The sequence below is a fragment of the Podarcis melisellensis genome (genome assembly GCF_964234715.1).
Source record: "Podarcis melisellensis genome assembly, chromosome: 4".
NCBI classification, from domain to species: Eukaryota; Metazoa; Chordata; class Lepidosauria; order Squamata; family Lacertidae; genus Podarcis; species Podarcis melisellensis.
In genome coordinates this window covers 12,771,928-12,792,720 of record NC_138531.1, presented here as the reverse complement: position 1 = coordinate 12,792,720, position 20,793 = coordinate 12,771,928, and the positions used below count along the sequence as shown (strand labels likewise).

General features: G+C 42.4%; 2 protein-coding genes across 7 annotated transcripts in view; one reads left to right on the top strand and one right to left on the bottom strand.

Annotated features, from left to right (window-relative positions):
* CLDN10 (claudin 10) overlaps window positions 1-13,007 on the top strand; it is a 105,751-nt gene extending 92,744 nt beyond the window's left edge. For all 3 annotated transcript variants that reach the window (XM_081908301.1, XM_081908300.1, XM_081908299.1), the window contains 4 exons: window positions 2,688-2,849; window positions 2,987-3,068; window positions 6,356-6,463; window positions 12,105-13,007. In XM_081908301.1, coding sequence (XP_081764427.1) covers window positions 2,688-2,849; window positions 2,987-3,068; window positions 6,356-6,463; window positions 12,105-12,231 — 479 coding nt within the window. In that variant the 3' untranslated portion in view covers window positions 12,232-13,007. The remainder of the gene's footprint in view (window positions 1-2,687; window positions 2,850-2,986; window positions 3,069-6,355; window positions 6,464-12,104) is intronic.
* Window positions 13,008-13,829: 822 nt separating this feature from the next.
* Window positions 13,830-20,793, bottom strand: part of DZIP1 (DAZ interacting zinc finger protein 1) — a 30,753-nt gene continuing 23,789 nt past the window's right edge. For all 4 annotated transcript variants that reach the window (XM_081908179.1, XM_081908180.1, XM_081908181.1 and 1 more), the window contains 6 exons: window positions 20,573-20,702; window positions 19,450-19,503; window positions 17,993-18,210; window positions 16,889-17,016; window positions 15,538-15,799; window positions 13,830-13,938 (listed from right to left, as the gene is read on the bottom strand). In XM_081908179.1, the coding sequence (XP_081764305.1) occupies window positions 13,862-13,938; window positions 15,538-15,799; window positions 16,889-17,016; window positions 17,993-18,210; window positions 19,450-19,503; window positions 20,573-20,702 (869 nt within the window). In that variant the 3' untranslated portion in view covers window positions 13,830-13,861. The remainder of the gene's footprint in view (window positions 13,939-15,537; window positions 15,800-16,888; window positions 17,017-17,992; window positions 18,211-19,449; window positions 19,504-20,572; window positions 20,703-20,793) is intronic.

Here is a 20,793-nt window from a genome sequence, read left to right as displayed (position 1 = left end):
AATACAAGGCAAATGGCTGATTGGACGACATAACAGTGGATGATCCCTTTGGTATGACAAGGTTTCTCTGCGTCATTTCTGTGGATGTCGGAAATTACGACGTCTGCTGAAGACAGGTAGAGCTAGCAATCAGAGGAAAAGAGGAAGAAAGTGCCTCAAGAGACTCTTGGCTATTTAAGACTATTTACGCAAAATTATGTTCTTGCACTGCTTTAAATTTTATGGCAACAGTGGAGATAAAATGGTTTTATCCAGCCATGCAACATGCTACTAAACAAATGTGGGAATTGTTGAAACTAGTACTTGCCACAGCCCTACCACTTCTGGCGTGAGGTACTTGGTGTGAGCAGCAGCACATCATCAGGCTGCTGCCAGCAACTTCCGGCCAGTTGCCCAGGAATGTACAAAGACAAGGAAATGTTTCTTACTATCTGCTTTTTATTCAATATTTACAGAGTACCCAGCCTCTTGGATAATGGTGTTTCCCCAAGTGAATCTGCACCCCCCCACACCTCTCCCACTTAATCATTCGTCAATCTCATTGTCTCTCCTACGGGTGCTGATAAGTGCCATCTGTCTTTGAGCTCTTTGCTCTTCTACTTTCAAGGCTCGCCCGGCTCTGGGAGAGGGGGGTCTGGAATGCTTTCTGAAGACACTGTGTCCATCAGCTGCCTCTGAGGTGTGACCTCCCTCAACCCCCTGTTGTAATTCTAAGCTGTCTTCCTCTTCTTCCTCCCTGGGGAGGTGGTCTCCACCATTCCTTTTCTCCCCAGTCCCTGACAATCATACTGCTTGAGACTGGAGCAAATCAGTTGCCAGAACTGGAAGTCCCTGCCTCCTCAGGGCTTTCCCCAAGCAATCAGAGACTGTATCTGTGTGTAGCCAACCTCTCTTCTCCTCCCTTTTCATGCCTCTTCTGGTTCTGGGAGACCAGGCAGGAGGGGAGCTTGTTGCAGTAGGAGGGAATCATAGAATCACAGAATTGTAGCGTTGGAAGAGACCCTGAGGATTGTCTAGTCCAGCCAACCCCCTGTAATGCAACAGGAATACGCAGCTGTCCCATACAGGGATTGTACCTGCAACCCTGGCATTATCAGCACCTTGCTCTAAGCAACTGAGCTATCCAGAGATACTTGTGACTTTTCACCAGCCTGACTCATCTCTGCCTCTTAGGCTCCTCACTCAACTCTCTTGCCTCTGATTCTTGACTGTTCTTTGCCACAGACTCTCCCAGCCCTCTAAGCCCTGTTACCTTTCAACATCTCCTCTACCCAGTCTTCTCCCTCTTTTCCTTCTGACCACTCCTCGTTGTCCCACCTCCACTGCCCGGGCTCTGAGCCTTTTTCCCTCGGTGGTTTCCACACTGGTTCCTCCCGCCATTCTTCTGTGTCCAACCAGGCCATGGCCAATGGATTCTTTCTTTAGAAAGATCTGCTGACCACTTATTCACATTGATCTCAAAGCAGCGTGCATCGTAAGGAGCCCGATTAATGCAAGCAGAATTATAATTTTGTGTAGTAACCTGGACAATGACCTGTTGTAGACACAATGTCCCTGCTCTCCTGACAATAGTTAGGAGACTGGGAACACGTTGAGGGTCAAATGCTTCCCCCTCCTGCCCTGTCTGTGCCATGTCCTTCTGTGCGGTTTACTTCTAGGGCTGCCATATTTGGAAGAGCAAAAAAGAGGACACATTGGCCCATTTCTACTTTTAAATACTCCTACTATACGTGGGCTATAGAAACTGTGATATATTGCTAGTAGCGAGGGGTGGGAGCACTGCACGTGGGGCTTTTAAAATTGTTTTTATTTTAAAAATGTCTTGGGTTACTGTAAACAAAAAACAAAAAAACCCAGACATTTTGCCAAATTTTTAAAATCTGCCAAGACAGAAATTTTAATCCTGGAAAAAGAGGACATGTCCTGGAAAAAGAAGACATATGGCAACCCTATCAAGGTGCTGACCATAGTTACTATAGTGCAGCTGTAAAAGAAAACCATGGTTAAGGCTGACAAGGGAAGGGGAAGGGATTCACATGTGAAGGATTAGGAAGGATGGAGCATATAAGATAATAATTTTTATTAGTTTTCAATTACAGTCCAATAACAGCCACATTATAACAATGCCAAATTATAATACAATTACTAATACCAATCATTAAGATACCAAATTATATAATTTACCATAGGTGTGTGCTAGAATTGATGGTTTGATGAATTTATTTCTGCGTTCCAAAATCTTAGTTTCAATTACACTCCAGTCAAGATAACAATCCCTTACACAACAGCTGCAGTATTAACAGCTTCCATTCGTACTGACAAATTAAATGATTTATACTACAGGTGAGGCAGTCAAACTATATCCTTGTTCTTCCTGTTTGTGGCAATTATTCTGTTCATGGTGTTTCTTCCTGCCCTTGTAAAATGTTATGGCTTATCTTTTCCTGGTTGTTGCTGTTCTCTGTCATGCCTTGGGCAGAGCTAATATCCCATTGTTGTTTCAGAAATTCTCCTTTGCTCCATCCCATATTTCTTTATTTTGCAACAGCAGCTGCAGAAATCACACCGTCTCAGCCTGGGACACCCCAGCCTCTGGGGTTAGGAAGATCAGGAGTGTTTCATTTGCACTGGAATTATGGAAGTTGAACTTCTGCCTAATACCAGTTTTTACCATTGTATTTTTTCAGGTTACATCCAAGCCTGTCGAGGACTCATGATTGCCGCTGTCTGCCTTGGGTTCTTTGGCTCCGTCTTTTCACTGGTTGGGATGAAATGTACGAAAATTGGAGGCTCGGACCAGACGAAAGCTAAAATTGCCTGTTTAGCTGGCTTTATTTTCATACTGTGCGGTAAATATGAAACTATAAACGCTCTGTGTTTTACACCAAGTGGATGTAAAACTGTTCTTAATTTCATGATCTTCATCCAGTTACTGAACATCTGGTACTAACTAAACATCTGGTTCTTCATCTGCTGCTTTTTTTAGGGCTGTGTGCTATGGCTGGTTGCTCCCTGTATGCAAATCGAATCACGTCGGAATTCTTCGATCCCACATATATTGCCCAAAAGTAAGTCGGAGGGAGGGGTGTGCATTGGGACTTTTCAAAGATATGTAGGTGGGTTGCAATTGGTTCCTTCATTTCTACAATATGCTTTAATTTACATATGCAAAATGCAGGCAGAAATGTCCCATCAAAAGTAGCATGACTATACAGGTGGTCCAATACAGGTGTAATCGGACGTAAGCCCCACTGAGTTAAGTGAGGTTTACTCCCTGGTAAGTGGGTTCAGGAGCGCAGATAGATTTATCTGCACATGGCTTTTCAGATTCGCCAGTTTTCTCCAATCTGAGAAAAGAGGCAGCCCCTTCTTTTTGCACCTTGCTTCTTTCCTGAGCCTGTCATTTGCTGCCCTCTGCCACCTGCCATGCAACCTCTTTGCTGCAGAAGATGGCGGATGACAAGTCCAGAAAATGAAAAACAGGTGAGAGAAAGGCTGCTGTCTCTTCTGCTGCACAAGGAAGTTTTAAAGGTGTGTGTGCACATTTTACATGCTACAACATAAAAGACTGCTGGATAAATGCCCCAGATATGAATGATTAAAGGTAAAGGGACCCCTGACCGTTAGGTCCAGTCGCAGACGACTCTGGGGTTGCGGCACTCATGTCGTTTTACTGGCTGAGGGAGCCGGCGTACAACTTCTGGGTCATGTGGCCAGCACAACTAAGCCACTTCTGGTGAACCAGAGCAGCGCACGGAAACACCGTTTACCTTCCCACAGGAGTGGTACCTATTTATCTACTTGCACTTTGACGTGCTTTTGAACTGCTAAATTGGCAGGAACTGGAACTGAGCAAGAGGAGCTCACCCTGTTGCGGGGATTTGAACCGCCGACCTTCTGATCGGCAAGCCCTAGGCTCAGTGGTTTAGACCACAGCACCACCCGCGCCATCAAATCAGTATTGACTGCAGATTTTTTTTTATTTACAAAAACGATAGGCATGTGACTCATGTAATAATAAGTCCTTTAATAATCCAAATAATTTATTTATCTTGGAACATCCATAATCTGCCTGTCAAAGCGAAAGCAAGATGAACGCCACAACCCCATAGTCGCCTTTGACTGGACTTAACTGTCCGGGGTCCTTTTTCTGCCTGGCAACTGAAGATCTTGTGGTGGGTTACAAAATCTGAAGGCTGTCCTGTTTAGGGAAGTTTTTATGTTTGCTGTTTTATCGTGTTTTTAATATTCTGTTGGGAGCCACCCAGAGAGGTTGGGTAAACCCAGCCAATTGGGTGGGGTATAAATAATAAATTATTATTATTATTAAAATATTTAAAATAGGCAATGGTACAATACTTACTAGAATGGAACAAAAGTGCATTTATAAACCAGTTAAGATTTTTAAAATCTGTAAGCGATGTATAATATAAAAACACACACAATATATAATTAAAACAAAAATTGAGCAAAACTGCATTATGAAGGCATATAAAAGCACAAACTCAGGGGATTCAGGCATATGGAAGAGGGTCTGGTCTGATCTTTCAGGTCAGGGAAGACCTATATAAATTCTCCCCCTAGTTTCGGATGTTGCAAAGTGCCTCACTGCAACTGAATCTCCTGGCCTGGAACTGAGTCTGCTGATCCAAATTTACTGAAGGTTTTTTTAGAAATACAGTGGTACCTCAGGTTAAGTACTTAATTCGTTCCGGAGGTCCATACTTAACCTGAAACTGTTCTTAACCTGAAGCACCACTATAGCTAATGGGGCCTCCTGCTGCTGCCGCACCGCCGGAGCCCGATTTCTGTTCTCATCCTGAAGCAAAGTTCTTAACCTGAAGCACTATTTCTGGGTTAGCGGAGTCTGTAACCTGAAGCGTATGTAACCTGAGGTACCACTGTACAAAAATGCAAGGTTTGAGGTACACAAACAGCACCAAAGAGATGCATCATCATCCTTGTTGTTATAGTTAAATTGTACTCTTGAATGTAGTACAGTGGTATCTCGGAAGTCAAATGGAATCCGTTCCGGAAATCCACTTGACTTCCAAAATGTTCGGAAACCAAGGTGCAGCTTCCGATTGGCTGCAGGAAGCTCCTACAGCCAATCAGAACCCACAGAACCCACATTGGACATTCGGGTTCCAAAGAACGTTTGCAAACCAGAACACTCACTTCCGGGTTTGTGGTGTTCAGGAGCCAAAATGTTTGAGTCGCAAGGCGTTCGACTTCCGAGGTATGACTGCATGTTTCAGCAGGTCATACTTATTTCTGTGTTGAATAAGTAGATCAAAACTTGTAAAAGTAGTGAGGTTGCATGGGCCTGTAACTCACTTACCTGCTTTCGGAAACCCACAGTAAATATTTAGGTTTATCATGTCTTAGTCTTGCACCTTACACCTTTAACAGCCAGCTTAATACACATACATTTAGCATGGGGTGCATTTTCCAGAAAATATTTTTTTTGCATCTGGCTCAAAGGAGTGAAAACCAGCTTGCTCAAAACATGGTTACTAGAGGCTAAAGTACAGGGATGAGGAGGGAGCAGTGATTATTTTAATTTGCTACAGTGGGGATTATTTATTGTTAATAATATTTATTAAATTCGTATACTTTCCTACACCTGCAGGGCGGTTCACATCATTAAAATGCAATATAAACACATGTAGCCCTCAATATGTTGTTTTAGATCTTCCCCAGTTTTCATCCATATCAGAATGTTTCATAAAATGTTATAAAAAGGGGTTTGCTCCCATTGTTTTGAGTCTTGTTGTTTGCTACCCTGAGCTCATTAGGGAGGAAGGATGGGATATATATATATATATATATAAAAAAATAAAATTGCTTGTTGGGGAGTTCTGTAAGCCTATCTTGAAAGCTCTGTGCTTTGCTAACCGTGTCTACTCAGAAATAAGTCCTATTGAGTTCCATAGGTCTTACTTCCAAGTAAGTGAAGTTGGGGGAGGGGGGAAACCCTAGTCAAAATTTTGACATTCATTTATCTATTATCAGCCTTAACAGGGATTACCTGTTTTGCTGGCAGTAAAATACATCTGAATCTATGGACATGCTTCCGTGCCTGTGGCGGTTGCTTGCCAAGGGTGTTTGGAGTCTAGAACTACAACACATGGCGAATGAAAAAGGCAAATATCCAAAACAGCAGAAGTTCTGGTGACTTTTTGTTCTGTTCTGCAGTATGCTGTGTACTGCTCCCACAAAGTTGTTCAGTGAAAATATATGTTAATATGTTCCATGGCTTTGTTTATCTGTGTCACACCAAAAATATGAAATGAATGAAACCTATTTTCTGATTAAACAATTTACGAAGCAAGAATGTATCGCTTACCTGCAGGTATGAATTAGGAGCGGCTTTGTTCATTGGATGGGCCGGATCGGCACTTTGCATAATTGGCGGCAGCATATTCTGCTTCTCGATTGCCGAAAACAATAAAACTCCAAGGTACAGATCACACCAGCTTTATTGAAATTAATGCATTAGCATATTTCTAATTATTAAACGTGTAAGAAAGTAAGCTAGGCAGATCCAGTTTGCATATCTTTCAAAAACAAACTTAGGGTTTGGGAACAACTGGTTGAAATGTGGGGGGGATAAAACACCTTTAAGGAAAGTCTTCTTTGATATTAGTTGTCTGTATAAGGCTTTAGTGCAGCGTGAGATGCCGTGTGGCAGGAGCTGATACCAAAGGCTCCATTTGCATTATGGAGATGCCTTTAATGTTTCCTCTCTAAAGGGGTATCCCGTGTGTTTTCATCACTCTTAAGAAGCATAGTGTCCTGTCCTTTGCTGCCATACAAAGAACCTGAACTCCTGTCTCTGCCAAAGTCTTTGATGAGTGAATCAGATCAGCAGAGATTGCACAGTGCAGGAGGTATCTAAGTTGCACAGATGATACCAGTGGCGTAGCGTGGGGGTGCAGGGGGGGCCGGCTGCACCGGGTGCAACACCTGGGGGTTAGGGTTAGGGGGCGCAAACCCACAGGTTAGGGGGCGCAAATCCACGGGTTAGGGGGCGCAAATTACTTGCCTTGCCCCGGGTCCTGACAACCCACGCTACGCCACTGGATGATACTCAACTTAAGCAGGGGTTACGTTCTGGGGATAGCACATAAGGGCAAAATTGTGAATGATCAAAACACATTGTGTTCAAGGGCAGGTGAGATTGCCAAAGACTTCCCCCCCCCCGACTCTCGCCCCCATTCTGCCCCCCTTTTTAATTTATTTTGCCAAGTGTGCAAAGCTGAATGTGCACCAAATAAAAGTGTGTAAGTTGAGAGCTACTTATACAGGCATCCCTCTGTATATATAGGACAGAGGAAGCCCCATAGAGACCAGAGGTGCAGCAGGGCTTTGTTTAGGCTGCTCAGTCGCCCCGCCTAACAGCTGGCATGTGGGGCAGCGCAGCAGCAGCTGCTTTCCTACCCGTCCTCCAGTCTCCAGACGGCCCCAGAGCTTCAACTCCAGATATTTTGGATTGAAGAGATAGCAGGAGAGAGAGCTGGAGAGCAGGGGGAATGGAATTAGAGACTTTTCAGAGGGTGCTCCCACTTTACGTGATTTCACACACACAAACACACCCTGTTTAGGAGGATGGCTGTATAGACAGCTGGCTAATCACAAGCACTTCTTGATTTCACTTCCATCTTCATGCTATGACCCTCCCCATGGTTATCCAGCACCCTGAGCTCCTCTCATTCCTCCTAAGGATCCTCCCCTCCATGACACCTCCATGGGGCTCATGACAATTAGGTTTCATCATTCAGGAACAAGGGCTGAATCTAGGCAATATTTTAATTCTTCTACAGTAAAGAAAACAACTCTGCAGATACCTTTTCATTTCTCCGGATGCGGGATGCAAAGCACCTCACAGCTGGATGGCCGTATGTTGCCTGGGTCTAATCAGAATGCTTCTGACAGTTCTGTGGTGACATAAGGAGTGAAGGAGAGGAGGAGACCTGGAATTCTTTCCCAAAAGTAAAAAAGGGAAATGAATGCGGCTCTTGCTCACTTCAAGAGAGCAGGAGCAATGAAGCCGTATTGTGGTTTATGTGGAGGATCGACTTTTTAGGTGACTCTTTAGGAGGACGTTCTGTTTCCCAATAGGCAGGGGCCTGGATCCATGCAATCCAGCTGCGAAGTGGCGATCCGACACCTGCACGATTCCCATTGCACAATCTCCCCTGAAGGCCTCCCCAACAACACACAAATGTTGTGCATTCCCAGTGGTGGCAAACAAACGTGACCTGCAGAGCTGACTACAAAGAACATTTGCATCCCTGGGTCAAGATAATGCACACATGTAGGGATAATGCAAGCCACGGGCTGAAGACCACGTGAAGAGCCCTTTGGCACCAGGCATTGGGGATGATCAATGGGCTAGGTCATTTGATAGGGAGGCAACAAGAATTTTTTAATCTTATTGAAAGTTGGTTTATGATTGTCATCAATAAATGAATGAGCAGGATAGGATTAGTGCCAACACTTCTAGTGATCTGAACTATGTGTACTTACAGTGTAGACAGAGAGTGTAACTACAAATATGTAATTCTACTTACTTCAGCTACTGGGACATAGACTTTCCTCTGTCTTTCCATCTTGGAAGAATACTCTATAAACTACACTCTACAGTTATAGAAAAAAATGCTATGAAAATGCTATTAAAAATGTTATAAAAATATATATGCAATTTGCCATTGAACTCTAAAGGAAAAAAGGAAAAAAGAAAAGAACTCTGCAGGCTGTTTGGGCTCTGGGTCCTTTGCATCCAGGCCCAAATATGCAAAATAAAAATATCAAACACACCAATATGGAAAATGCATGATTTAAATGATAAGAGGTGACTGCTGAAGACAACTGGAGCATTGCAATTCTTTGGGATAAAAGTACCAGCCTTTTCCAAACTGGTTCCTTTGCCCTGATAGGCACACATTCATGCCCTCTCCCCAACCATTTGTCCAAGCAGGTAAACCCATTTCTGGTACAAAATGTAGGCAATATTGTCACTTGCCTCAATTTCTTAATGTTGGCCTTTGTTAGGAAGGATTCCACAGCTTCAGCTCTTCTTTGAGAAATGAAGATCTCGTAATCATTAGAAGGCAGTTTTCTTTTCCTTGGTTTGGCCATTAACTCGATTTTCCATGCTTTTGACCCTGCTGGGCTAAACGTTTGACCTACATGTTTTGGTAACCTTAGGCCTTAAGGAGCAACCTGAGCTCCCTCGGTCAATGAAGCGAAGCTATGGGAATGCTTTGCTCAAAACTCATTGTGGTTCTGGGTGTCTAGACACAAAGATGGATGTGGGCATGTTGAGAATTCAGAAGTCAATGTGGGATCTTTGTAACTGCCTCGTGGGCAGATACAGCCTTGCATTCTTCCGACGCTTTGCCGTTTTAGCGACAGGAGAGCATTCCACTGCAACCTGGCAAGATTGCCCTGAAAACTTGTTTAGACTTTGATTCCATCATTTTTGGTCACAGAAAGACTTCTTCCCATGACTGGCAAAATAAGGCCTCTCCTCCTAGCTGCCCCAAATGGCTGGTTGATTTTAGTTTCCAGCACTAGAGGCATACTGACCAACTGTCAGCTCCTTATCTTTCAGCTTAACCCTACCACAATGCCATCCCATCAAGAAACTATAGGGAATAAAAATCAGAAGAATCTTTATTTGCATCTGCCACTAGCCATAACAATAAAATAAAATAAAATAATGTACTGAAGAGGTAAAAATTTAACTCTACAAGATACATTTTGGAGGTTTACATCAATAATCAAATAATAGATCTTATTCTAATTGCCCCCAGCTAAAAACCTTGCAGTTTTTGCTGCCACCTGATCATCTTGATCTGCTAAAAGGACACAGGAGGAATGGTTGAGTGACCTGGAATGGGCAATAATAGAGGGGTAATAACCTCACTCCTCAAATCTTTATAAAGAGTGCAAGCCAGAAGCACATGAGCCACTGACTCAATACTGCTATCTCCACAGGGACACAACCGTTTTTCCAGTGGAATTTTGAAACTATAGGGAGTCAAACCAACCCCACTAGCCTATTTGCCTAACCTGCTTTGTTTCAGAATTAAAAAGATTTGCGAAGGGTGCCAGGAGACCTCACCGCAACATACACTCCACATTAGAGTAAATAATTTGCCAGAGTTGACCTTTTCATATATTTCCTTCGTGGTTGTGTAATAATGTCCAGTCAGCCAACTTGAGGATATATTGAACATGTGATCCCAGCCACCTGGAGTCACAAGGTTTGTATTTAACTAGCGGCCTAAGCTGGGGTTTATATCCGAACCTCATGCATCAAATTCACATTCACACACAGTCCAGTGCATATATTCCTTTAATTGGACCCTAGTAAGTTACTCTCAAGGGACGCGGGTGGCGCTGTAGGTTAAACCACAGAGCCTAGGGCTTGCCGATGAGAAGGTCAGCAGTTTGAATACCCACGATGGGGATCCCATTGCTCAGTCCCTGCTCCTGCCAACCCAGCAGTTCAAAAGCACGTCAAAGTGCAAGTAGATAAATAGGTACTGCTCCAGCGGGAAGGTAAACGGCGTTTCCATGCACTGCTTTGGTTTCCCCAGATGCGGCTTAGTCATGCTGGCCACATGACCCGGAAGCTGTACATCGGCTCCCTCAGCCAATAAAGCAAGATGAGTGCCGCAACCCCAGAGTTGTTCACAAATGGACTTAACTGCCAGGGGTCCTTTACCTTTTAAGTTACTCTCAGGTAAACATGTAGAGGATTGTAGCCCAACTGACATGTTTATTCAAAAGTAAGTCTCACGTATAGACATATATAGGAGTGCACTGTTAGATAATGAACTGGAAAATGTCGTTATAAAAAATTACTAAGTGGCTGAAGGCAAGTTGCTTAGCCCTCAATCTGCCAATACAGGCAGTGATCATTTTAGGTGCGTCCAATATGTTTGTGACAGGGCACTTGCGCATCGTGCCAAACCCAAAAGTGACCTGAAAACGTCACAAAAAGGGGTGGGGCCAGGGCGGAGATTTTCAATGATGTTTCAAATATACTCGATTTCACTTAAACGTGTGGCACCTTGGGACGTAACCCCGGCGTAAATTGTGAGTTGCCTGTCTATAGAAGGCAATGCTTCAGATCTGCTTGATAGATATTTTTTTTAAAAAAAAGTTATGAAGATAGTAACTTAGTTCAGACATAACGACACGCCAAACTGTAGCTCAGCACAAATACACAAAAGTGTAGATTCTCCAAGTGAAGATGGTTGCTGTTGTGCTCTGCCCAAGTTCTGCTTTTGCCATGCTAGCCAGGGCTAAGTCGTAGCTTGGCTTAGCATTATGTCTGAACCCAGGCTCATGGTTTGCATCTCTTTGTCTAGAGGGAGACAAACCAGACATTTTGAGAATACAATTCCCCTTATCCTTGACCACTGGTCCTGCTAGCTAAGGATCATGGGAGTTGTAGGCCAAAAACATATGGAGGGCCAAGTTTGAGGAATCCTGCACCAGAGGCACTCTAGTTATGTTTGTAATGTTTCTTTAATAATAATTATTTTTTTTAAAAAAATAGAGTCAGCCAGCCATAGTTTTTCTTAGCATCACATGAGAACTGGTATGTTAGTGAACTGCTTTGAACCTTGAGAAGTGCAATATAAATTCTGACTAAGAATTTGTGCTGAATTTGCCCCTACCTCTGCTTACAAACTTAATTCATTCCGGAGGTCCGTTCTTAACCTGAAACCGTTCTTAACCTGAGGTACCACTTTAGCTAACGGGGCCTCCCGCTGCTGCCACAGAGCCAGCTCGCGATTTCTGTTCTCATCCTGAGGTAAAGTTCTTAACCCGAGGTACTACTTCAGGGATAGCGGAGTCTGTAACCTGAAGTGTTTGTAACACGAGGTGTTTGTAACTCGAGGTACCACAGTATTTTTATTCAACACTGTAGTTTCTCAGAATAGTCCTTAAGCACTTTGCACTGACAGTGAGTAGGGTCATGTCAGACATTTTTTCCTTCTAACGAAGGATGGGGTTTGCTCTTAAAATATCTGCTAGTATTTGCAGAATGAGCTGTAAACTGTAACTTTCTCATTTTTCAGGATGGGATATACATACAACAGAGCAGCTTCCGCGATGTCCATCCGAACAAAGGGCTGCAATGGCTCAGCAGACTTAAAAATGCCTAGAGCCCCCCCAAAGCACTTCGACAAAAACGCCTACGTGTAGCCAGATGACTCCAAGAGTCAGCCTGTTGTTGTTTTTAAAAATCACACTTGTTCTGTTCATTCACAGAATGATTTTTAAGGGAGATTTCTGGCGTCGTTAGCACCAGAAATAAGAATATTTTATAAATGAACTTTTACCTATTTGATGTAAATTTTCCTCTTCCCTCATTTTGAGATTTGTACTGATGTTATGCATAAATTATATATGTAAATCATTTGCCATTTTTTTTGCTTTCTGTAAAAAAAAAAGAACATATTTACAAATAAAGTCACGTCCTATTGGTTATGGCTAATTGGTGGAGATCAAGGCACCACAGGTTAATTTTCTGATGGGCACTAGATGGCTCGTTGACCTTGGGCTCAATTTGAAATACGTTACATAGGATTGTGCTATCTATTTTATGCCTACTCTAAAGGTAAACAGAAACACAATCCAAGTCCTTTATGCTGTGCAAAAACAACCCTAATTTTAGACATTGGTTCCTAAAACTTCAAGCTTATGGGCCGAAATCTATCCTTGCCGGATCATGTTGAGATTCTGTCACACAAGGCCAATCCCTCTCCTTCCAGAACTTACAGCCACAAATCTCTGAAACTGGCCAAACTCTCTTGGGGATATCATAAGACAATAAGCTATTTTTATTTAAGGAGGGACGCATGACTGACCTTGAATAAATGTCCTCGTTTTTACGAGTTTTACCCTCTCCCTCCAGCATTCATTCCAGATTTTGATTCAAGCAAATATGTCAATAATGGCATCTTTTCATCTACAGAAGCTGATTATATTTTCAAACGCTCCAAGTCACTGAGGTTGCAGGGGCACTATTTGCCCACCAGCCCTCTCGGTCAATTTCTTCTTCTTGCTGTAAGACAGAATATACAAGTTCTGCTTGTACATACAGTATTAAGCAGCGGAAGAAGGCAAGGATGTGCAGAGGCTGCATTTGGTCTCAGTGTCTCAAAGCATTTAAATTTCTATGCAATGCCACCAGGCAAGTATCTAGCTGCCATGCTTACCTGGGAACGGACGCATAACACCACAATGAATTTGTTAGTCCTCAAGGTGCTACAAGACTTTTTGTGGTTTAAGCTTGACTGGTGCAGCTGTTATGCATTGTCTCAGCAGTTAAGTATTGCTTGCAAGGCCTTGAAAATGTCCAAATAACATGGACAGGGTGGGCCAAATATACTGAGTTGGTGAGATGCGCAGGGGTGTTCTCCTACAAAGCCAACCCCTCTTTTGTTCAGGGAACCACTAGAGATCAACGGGATCCTCTGGCCGCCAGAGGGATGCCAATTTCATTGCAATTTTCTGTGTGTTTGTGAAGGAAGAAAGTAACCTTTGAGTTAAAATAGTTTATTTAAAATGTTCACATTTTATATCAAGTTATGTATAAACTGTTTTTGTATTTTTTAAAAAGATTACTTAAAATACTGGATCAGTTAATGCTGTTTATTGATGAACACTTCTTACCTGAAAGTGGAGATTTAGTGAAGTATTATTCGGCCCTGAATTAAATCAACTAATGATACCAGAGTTTTGTAAACAAAAGGTTCCTTGCTAACGCACAAGAAAAAAATGAACAGGAATCGAGACTGTTGTCTTTGGAATGAGGTTTTATCTGCAACAATCAAATAACCGAAGCGTCGCTCCAGTCGGTGATAGTGGGTGAGCTGCTTTTTGTGCTCATATCTTCATCTTGAAGGACTGTTTAAAAAGGAAACAGCAAAATTAGCTTTCAAAGATAGGATAGAGAGGATAGAGATGCTACCATTCTTCTGCAACACGTTCTAGTGCTCTACCATTCTTAGATGTAGAAAGGTCTTCCTGTAAACAATTTAGAACAATTCTGATCTCCTTTAAACCAAGTCTGACACAGGAACTTTCCACACTTCCAGCAGAGTTCCTTAAGGAGCAGGCCTATGCAGAATAATAATAATAATAATAATAATAATAATAATAATAATAATAATAATAATAATATATGACCTATACCCCCCACCCATCTGGCTGGGTTTCCCCAGCCACTCTGGGCGGCTTCCAACAGATTAAAAATACATTAAAACATCAGTCATTAAAAAACTTCCCTAAACAGGGAAGAAGTTAGTGTAAGGAAAGCAGCTGTAAATTAAATGGGCAATAAGTTACACCAGATCGAAACTCTTTTTAGCAGCCTATGGAGCAGAGCAGCCCATCTCACCAAAGTTCATCCTGAATAATACAGGCCCTCCAGCAGAGCAGTTAAGGTGCATTAATTTCTGTGGTCAAATGCACCACAATATAAGAAGCCTAACACCTTGTCTGGCTGCTTTCAGTTATTCCGAACAGGGTGACCACAATCCAACCACAGGTTTAAATGTGCCCGGTCCTGTTGGTTTCAGAGCACTGTTTTACTGTGGTCTGTAGAAAATACTGTTCTATGTAATAAGAACAGACCCCTAGGGGATCAAAACCACCACTGTTGGGAACAGTGAAAGGCCCCAATCACTTTATCACTGTCCCTAGTAAAAAACACCCCCCATAAAATAAAGGGGGGGAAATCAGGTGTAGACATTGGATGAAGTTTCTTAAATTTCATAGTTATAGTCCTGATACATGTTTAGGAAAGATTATGTTATTGTGTTTTGTTGCATTTTAGCACTTTTATTATTATATCTTATTGGTTTTGTAAGTGGTAATAAATTTTCTTGAAATTAAGAAGCAGGATAGACACAACACAGGTAAATAGTCTTTTCTGTACTGCAGCCGCAAAGGTCTGAATCAACCTTGCCCATAGCCCCAGTGGCTCTGACCTTGGTAGCAAATCTCCCTTCCCTCCAGGCACGGTTTGCAGAGAATAATAATTAATAAAAATAATAATTTATTATTTATACCCCGCCAATCTGGCTGGGCCTCCCCAGCCACTCTGGGAGGCTCCCAACAGATTAATAATAATAAATAAATAAATAAAAAGGTGACAAAACATCAAACGCTAAAAACTTCCCTAAACAGGGCTAGCTTCAGATGTCTTCTAAAAGTCAGATAGTTGTTTATCTCCCTGACATCTGATGGGCGGGCACCACTACCAAGAAGGCCCTCTGTTGGTTCCCTGTAACCTCACTTCTCGCAGTGAGGGAACTGCCAGAAGGCCCTTGGAGCTGGACCTCAGTGTATGAGGGCTGGATGGTGGGGGTGGAGACGCTCCTTCAGGTATACTGGGCTGGGACCATTTAGGGCTTTAAAGGTCAGCACCAAGGGAACCTGGCACAGCTATGGCTGAGAACATCAGAGCTATTGACTAGTAATTGATATCACCCATGAATGTACCTTCTTCCTTTGTTGGTTTTCCTACGCATGGAGTTCCCCATGCATGGACTGTGGATGCCGCATTCAAATCTTTCTTTTCAACAGCAGTTGCATTCTTAACTTTTTCATCTTTTGCCGGCAAACGCTTCTCATCTTTTGCCAGCAAACGTTCTTCATTTTTTGCTAACAAAGGTTGTTCATCTTTTGCTGGCGATGCTTTCTCTTTTTCTACTAGAGATGATAAATCCCAGTCTTCGTCGTCGTCCTCCTCAACGCCTGTAAACTATTAAGAAACAAATGGAATTTCTTAAAACTTAAATCTAGGAACAGTTATCTGCTAGTCTTTTTGTACACAGATCCTGTAAGAGGAACTGCTTGCTTAAGACGATGGACGTCAATACGTTCAGCTACTAAAGAGCGAAGATTTCTGGAAACACACAACGCAAGAAAAAACAATTGATGTGATTTGTTCTCTTTGTGCTTGTGGGTTTTGCTTTTTAAATAGGTTGAGGAGAGAGCAGACCAAAATACTCACATTATTTGAATTAGTGCCAAACCCTGTGGCAAGGCAAAAAGAGCTCTTAAGAAACAGCTATTATATTGCTTGAAGAAAGACTACAGTGCCCTCTACTGATAGGAGACTACAATATGCTACATGGAGCCAAAATACCAAAATTCATTTAAATTATGTACAGACTGCATGCACATACACAAACACGCACACATGACCTACATATAAAACAAAAAGGCACAGTAACACCCAAGTTAAACTGTTTTACATGTCCTCCCTTTCAGCATGAGAGCGTTCAGACATGTGTTTAATTCTACAAAGAAATGAATGGGACACTAAGATTTTAATTCTATACAAACTTATGTCCTACTAAACCCAATAGGATTAACTTCTGAGCAAACACACATAAGATTGTACTCTAATGCTCTTAATTTTGACAAGACTGACCGCTATTTTATTGTATTAGAAAGCGTCATGAAGGCGTGAAAAGCATAGATGTCAACTTTCCCCCTTTTTTAAGGGAAATTCCCCTATTCTGAATAGGATTCCTCGCAAGAAAAGGGAAAAGTTGACAGCTATAGTGAAAAGCAGTACAGTGGTACCTCGAGTTAAGTACTTAATTCGTTCTGGAGGTCCGTTCTTAACTTGAAACTGTTCTTAACCTGAAGCACCACTTTAGCTAATGGGGCCTCCTGCTGCCGCTGTGCTGCTGGAGCACAATTTTTGTTCTTATCCCGAAGCAAAGTTCTTAACCTGAAGCACTATTTCTGGGTTAGCAGAGTCTGTAACCTGAAGCGTATGTAACCCGAGGTACTACTGTATCTCGATGTATATAGGTCTTTTTCAAATAAAATCTAATACCTTTACTCCTTGGGCACACTTTTGAATAGATACGGGGCCAACATTAATTACTTCAGCAGATTCATTTTCCTTTCCTTGGCTCGGAGGAAGCTTTTCGATTTGGACAGTCCCTCTTTGGATAAATGCACCTACACAATAAAAAAAACAGGATATGGGCAACTTAGAACTGAAATGCTTAATTCTAACCCAGACTTTTGGGTGTAAAATTACACTGCCAGTACACTTTTCCTTGCAGAATCAACACAGAGGTAGACCTATAATGCAATAATTATAGGACATCTTTGCCTGCATAGTAATAAAAAATCTGCATGCATAGTAAAAAAAAAAAAATACAGTCACTCGCTATTTATAGTACACAAATAATCCAAAGAAAACCAACTGAATTTTACATCTGGGGTGCTTATTTATCTCATTTGGGGTGCCAGTGTAACATGTTAGGGTAAATATTTATTCCAGCAAAAAGTAACCCAGCGTTGTAGGTTTTTGTTTTGAAAACAATCAAGGGTCCAAGACAAAAATATCCCAATAAATTGATTGATTTCTGCCACTGAGGTGCTATGTTGTTGTTGTTCTAGCCAATTTTAATATAGTGGGGTAAAAACGTCCCCTTACTTTTCCCCAACAAAATGGTCCAGGGAAGCACAAATCTTCCAACACATTTTAGTTTTATTAAAAAATAAAATAAACCCAGATTAATGATGGCTGATGAGATTGGTAGACTGCCCCGTGAGTCTTCAGCTACTGTGCTGATTACATCTTGGACGTTACTCGTAAATCAATGATATTAGTCTAGGCAGCAGCTGTGCAGTGGGAATTGCCCAAGAACCCTGTCCTCCTGTTACAACCCCTCAGACTTTAACATTTAGTAGTGTGTCAAAATATGATTTCCTTTTCACTGTTCGCTCTACGTGCTTCTTTTTAATTAATCCCACTGGTTAACGGCCACTATGATTATCAGCTGTTCAGCACAATCCTGAGCACAGGATAGAAAGCCACAGTAAAGGAGACCATGGGGTGAACACAGATCCTGGTGTGAACATGAGAGGAGCATCTCCCCATAGGTGTGCTCCTCCTTAAGGTGGTCTACAAAATTAGCTTCCCTACTTTTTGAAGGTTTAAGGCTTGTTTTGAATTCTTCTTCTTCCTCTTCTTCCTCCTCCTCTTCTTCTTCCATGGAGTTCACATCACTCTGGCTTGCAAATCTTGACAAGCTGCCTTTGATGTTGCTCTTGGATGCCTGAGGCTGAGACAATTCTGGCGAGATATAGGACTGCATGATGTCATTCTCTTCTACTTCTTCCTCTGAGCTAAATGGTGGGGTTCTAAGGGGGAGGGAAATTGGTTAGTCACCTTCCATTATTATCATCATCGCTGCGGCAAGACCTTGATTTAACCCAACTGTTGCCAAACACGGTACTGCCTTAGCCACACTTTGCCCAGGTTCTCCAAATCCTTTCATCCAACAGGAAAATGGTAGGGAAGTCACAAACCTCTGGTTAAGATCATCTTAGGATCCTTGTCCACACCACAAGGTAAATGGCGGGCCACCATTTTCAGCATCAGTTAATCCACAATGCCACCATTCTTGAGAAAACTGGTTACAGAATGTTGATTTCCATCAACCTAAACTCTCCCCATGTTTTGAAACTAGTAAGAAAGGAGTCTTTGCTGAGAAACATCCCATACACAGTAAGAAACGTGTGGAAAGCCATTTTAGGTCCTTCGAATAAAGGTGGATTATATGCAGCCAAACCATTTTATCCAGTTTGAAAAGCAGGTAGAGCACACCTGTGGTTCAAGGCTCTCTCTGAGCATCTGCCTCTCTGAGCATCTGTAAATGTAAAGGTAAAGAACCCCTGGACGGGGTTAGTCAAAGGCTACTATGGGGTTGCAATGCTCATCTCGCTTTCAGGCCGAGGGAGCCGGTGTTTGTCCAGAGACAGCTTTCCGGGTCATGTGGCCAGCATGACCAAACCGCTTCTGGCACAACGAAACACCGTGACAGAAACCAGAGCTCATGGAAACACTGTTTACCTTCCTGCCAAAGTGGTACCTATTTATCTACTTGCGCTGGTGTGCTTTCAAACTGCTAGGTTGGCAGGAGTTGGGACAGAGCAACGGGAGCTCGCCCCGTTGTGCGGATTTGAACCCCTGACCATACCTATAGTAAGCATGCGCAAAGTAAGCATAGCTATACATCTGTCTTGGGTTTTACTACAGAATCTGATTCACCATGCCTTTAAAAAAAGAGACTTCCAGCCACCATGGTTGTAGAAATCTGTGAGTAGTTTCTGATGAAGGCCAAGGGATTAGAGGAGTGCTAGCAGCACTTCCATTTGAGGTGGTATCCTGCACACACCCCTGTCTCTCCCCTTCCTGTTCTTTTGTTCTGCCTCCATTGCTTCCTTGTCCATCCCCCACAATTCTTTGCCTCACCATTTCAAGCAACTGGCAAACCTGAACCTTAGGTACAGTGGGATGTATACAATTTGACATTTCTTCTTTGCATTTTTTAAACCGTGCTCAGAATATTGCGCAGAGAAACCAAACGGAAGACTTACGTAATACTATGCATCTTTTGGGGGATTTCATCTCCCAAAGCACTCTTCTTGGTTCTGGAAGGAACAATAACAAAAATTACAACTTTTGTTATCTAATATATTGCAGATTCTGTACTCTGTACTCAGATTCTGTATTCTGCTTTGGGCAATTGCCTTTCAGAAGAGGTTTATGAATGTCACAAATATATTTAAATCATAGAATTGTCGAATTGGAAGGGCCCCCCCTGCAATGCAGGAATAATGTAGTAAACGCTTTTTAATTGCTCCCCTACCTGCAGAAGGATGACGGTCTCGCTATCTTCTTAAAAGATACTTTTGAGGGGTCAGAGGAAATAAATCAATACACCTACTTCCTTTCTTTCGTTTCTTGTCTTTTTTCTTTCCCTTTTATTTAAAAGCCTTTACAAACTTTTAACATTGAAAAATTTGGGGAAACCCTAAATTGTGATCCAAAAGAACACAGCATCATAATAAAAACAATATTATAAAAATGAGAACCCAGAAATAACAGGATCCAATCTTAGGGACCTGGAAAAGCCAGGAGGAAATGATACATCTTCTAAAGATGCAGAGAGCAACTAATAGACGTGTCATGTACCACAGAAGGAAGGGCATTCCACAGAACAGGGGCAATGGCAAAAAATGGACATGCTCTAAAATATTCTATAGGATGTGGAGCCGTGGGTAGAATTTCCCCAGATGATTTAAGCCAGGGTTTGCCAAACTTGGGTCTCCAGCTGTTTTTGGACTACAACTCCTAGCTAGCAGGACCAGTGGTCAGGGATGATGCAGTCCAAAAACAGCTGGAGACCCAAGTTTGGCAAACCCTGATCTAAGAAATTTTAAATGTCTATGCAGGGTCAGGGGCCTTTCGGGTAACCTGATCCCAAGTTGCTCGGGGCTTTCTAATATTAATAATAATAATATCTTTATTGTCATTCTGTGTTAGTAACAAGGCTTTCAATACGGAGCTGCAGCCAATCAGCAGCCAGTGCATCTCTCCCAGCGGATGAATAATACAGACATGTTCAGGTGCTCCACCATATTGGCCCACAAGGCTGATTCCGATAATATGGACAACCCCAAACACTCAAACAAAACTTTACTGAACAGTTCCTCTTACTTTGGTGCGGGGGTGTTTTCAGCAGCGACTGGTCTTTGTACGGTTGGGCGTTTGACAACAGATGGACGTTTTGCTGCTTTGGGTAACACAGTTGACAGCGAACCTCCCAAGTGAGCTACCTTGTTCTTAGCTGCAATGAAACACAGGTTATAAATACTCAAAACAACGTTCTGGTGGAAGCGCATCAGTGGTAGAAACAGTGCCAAGAAGAAAGAAGATGA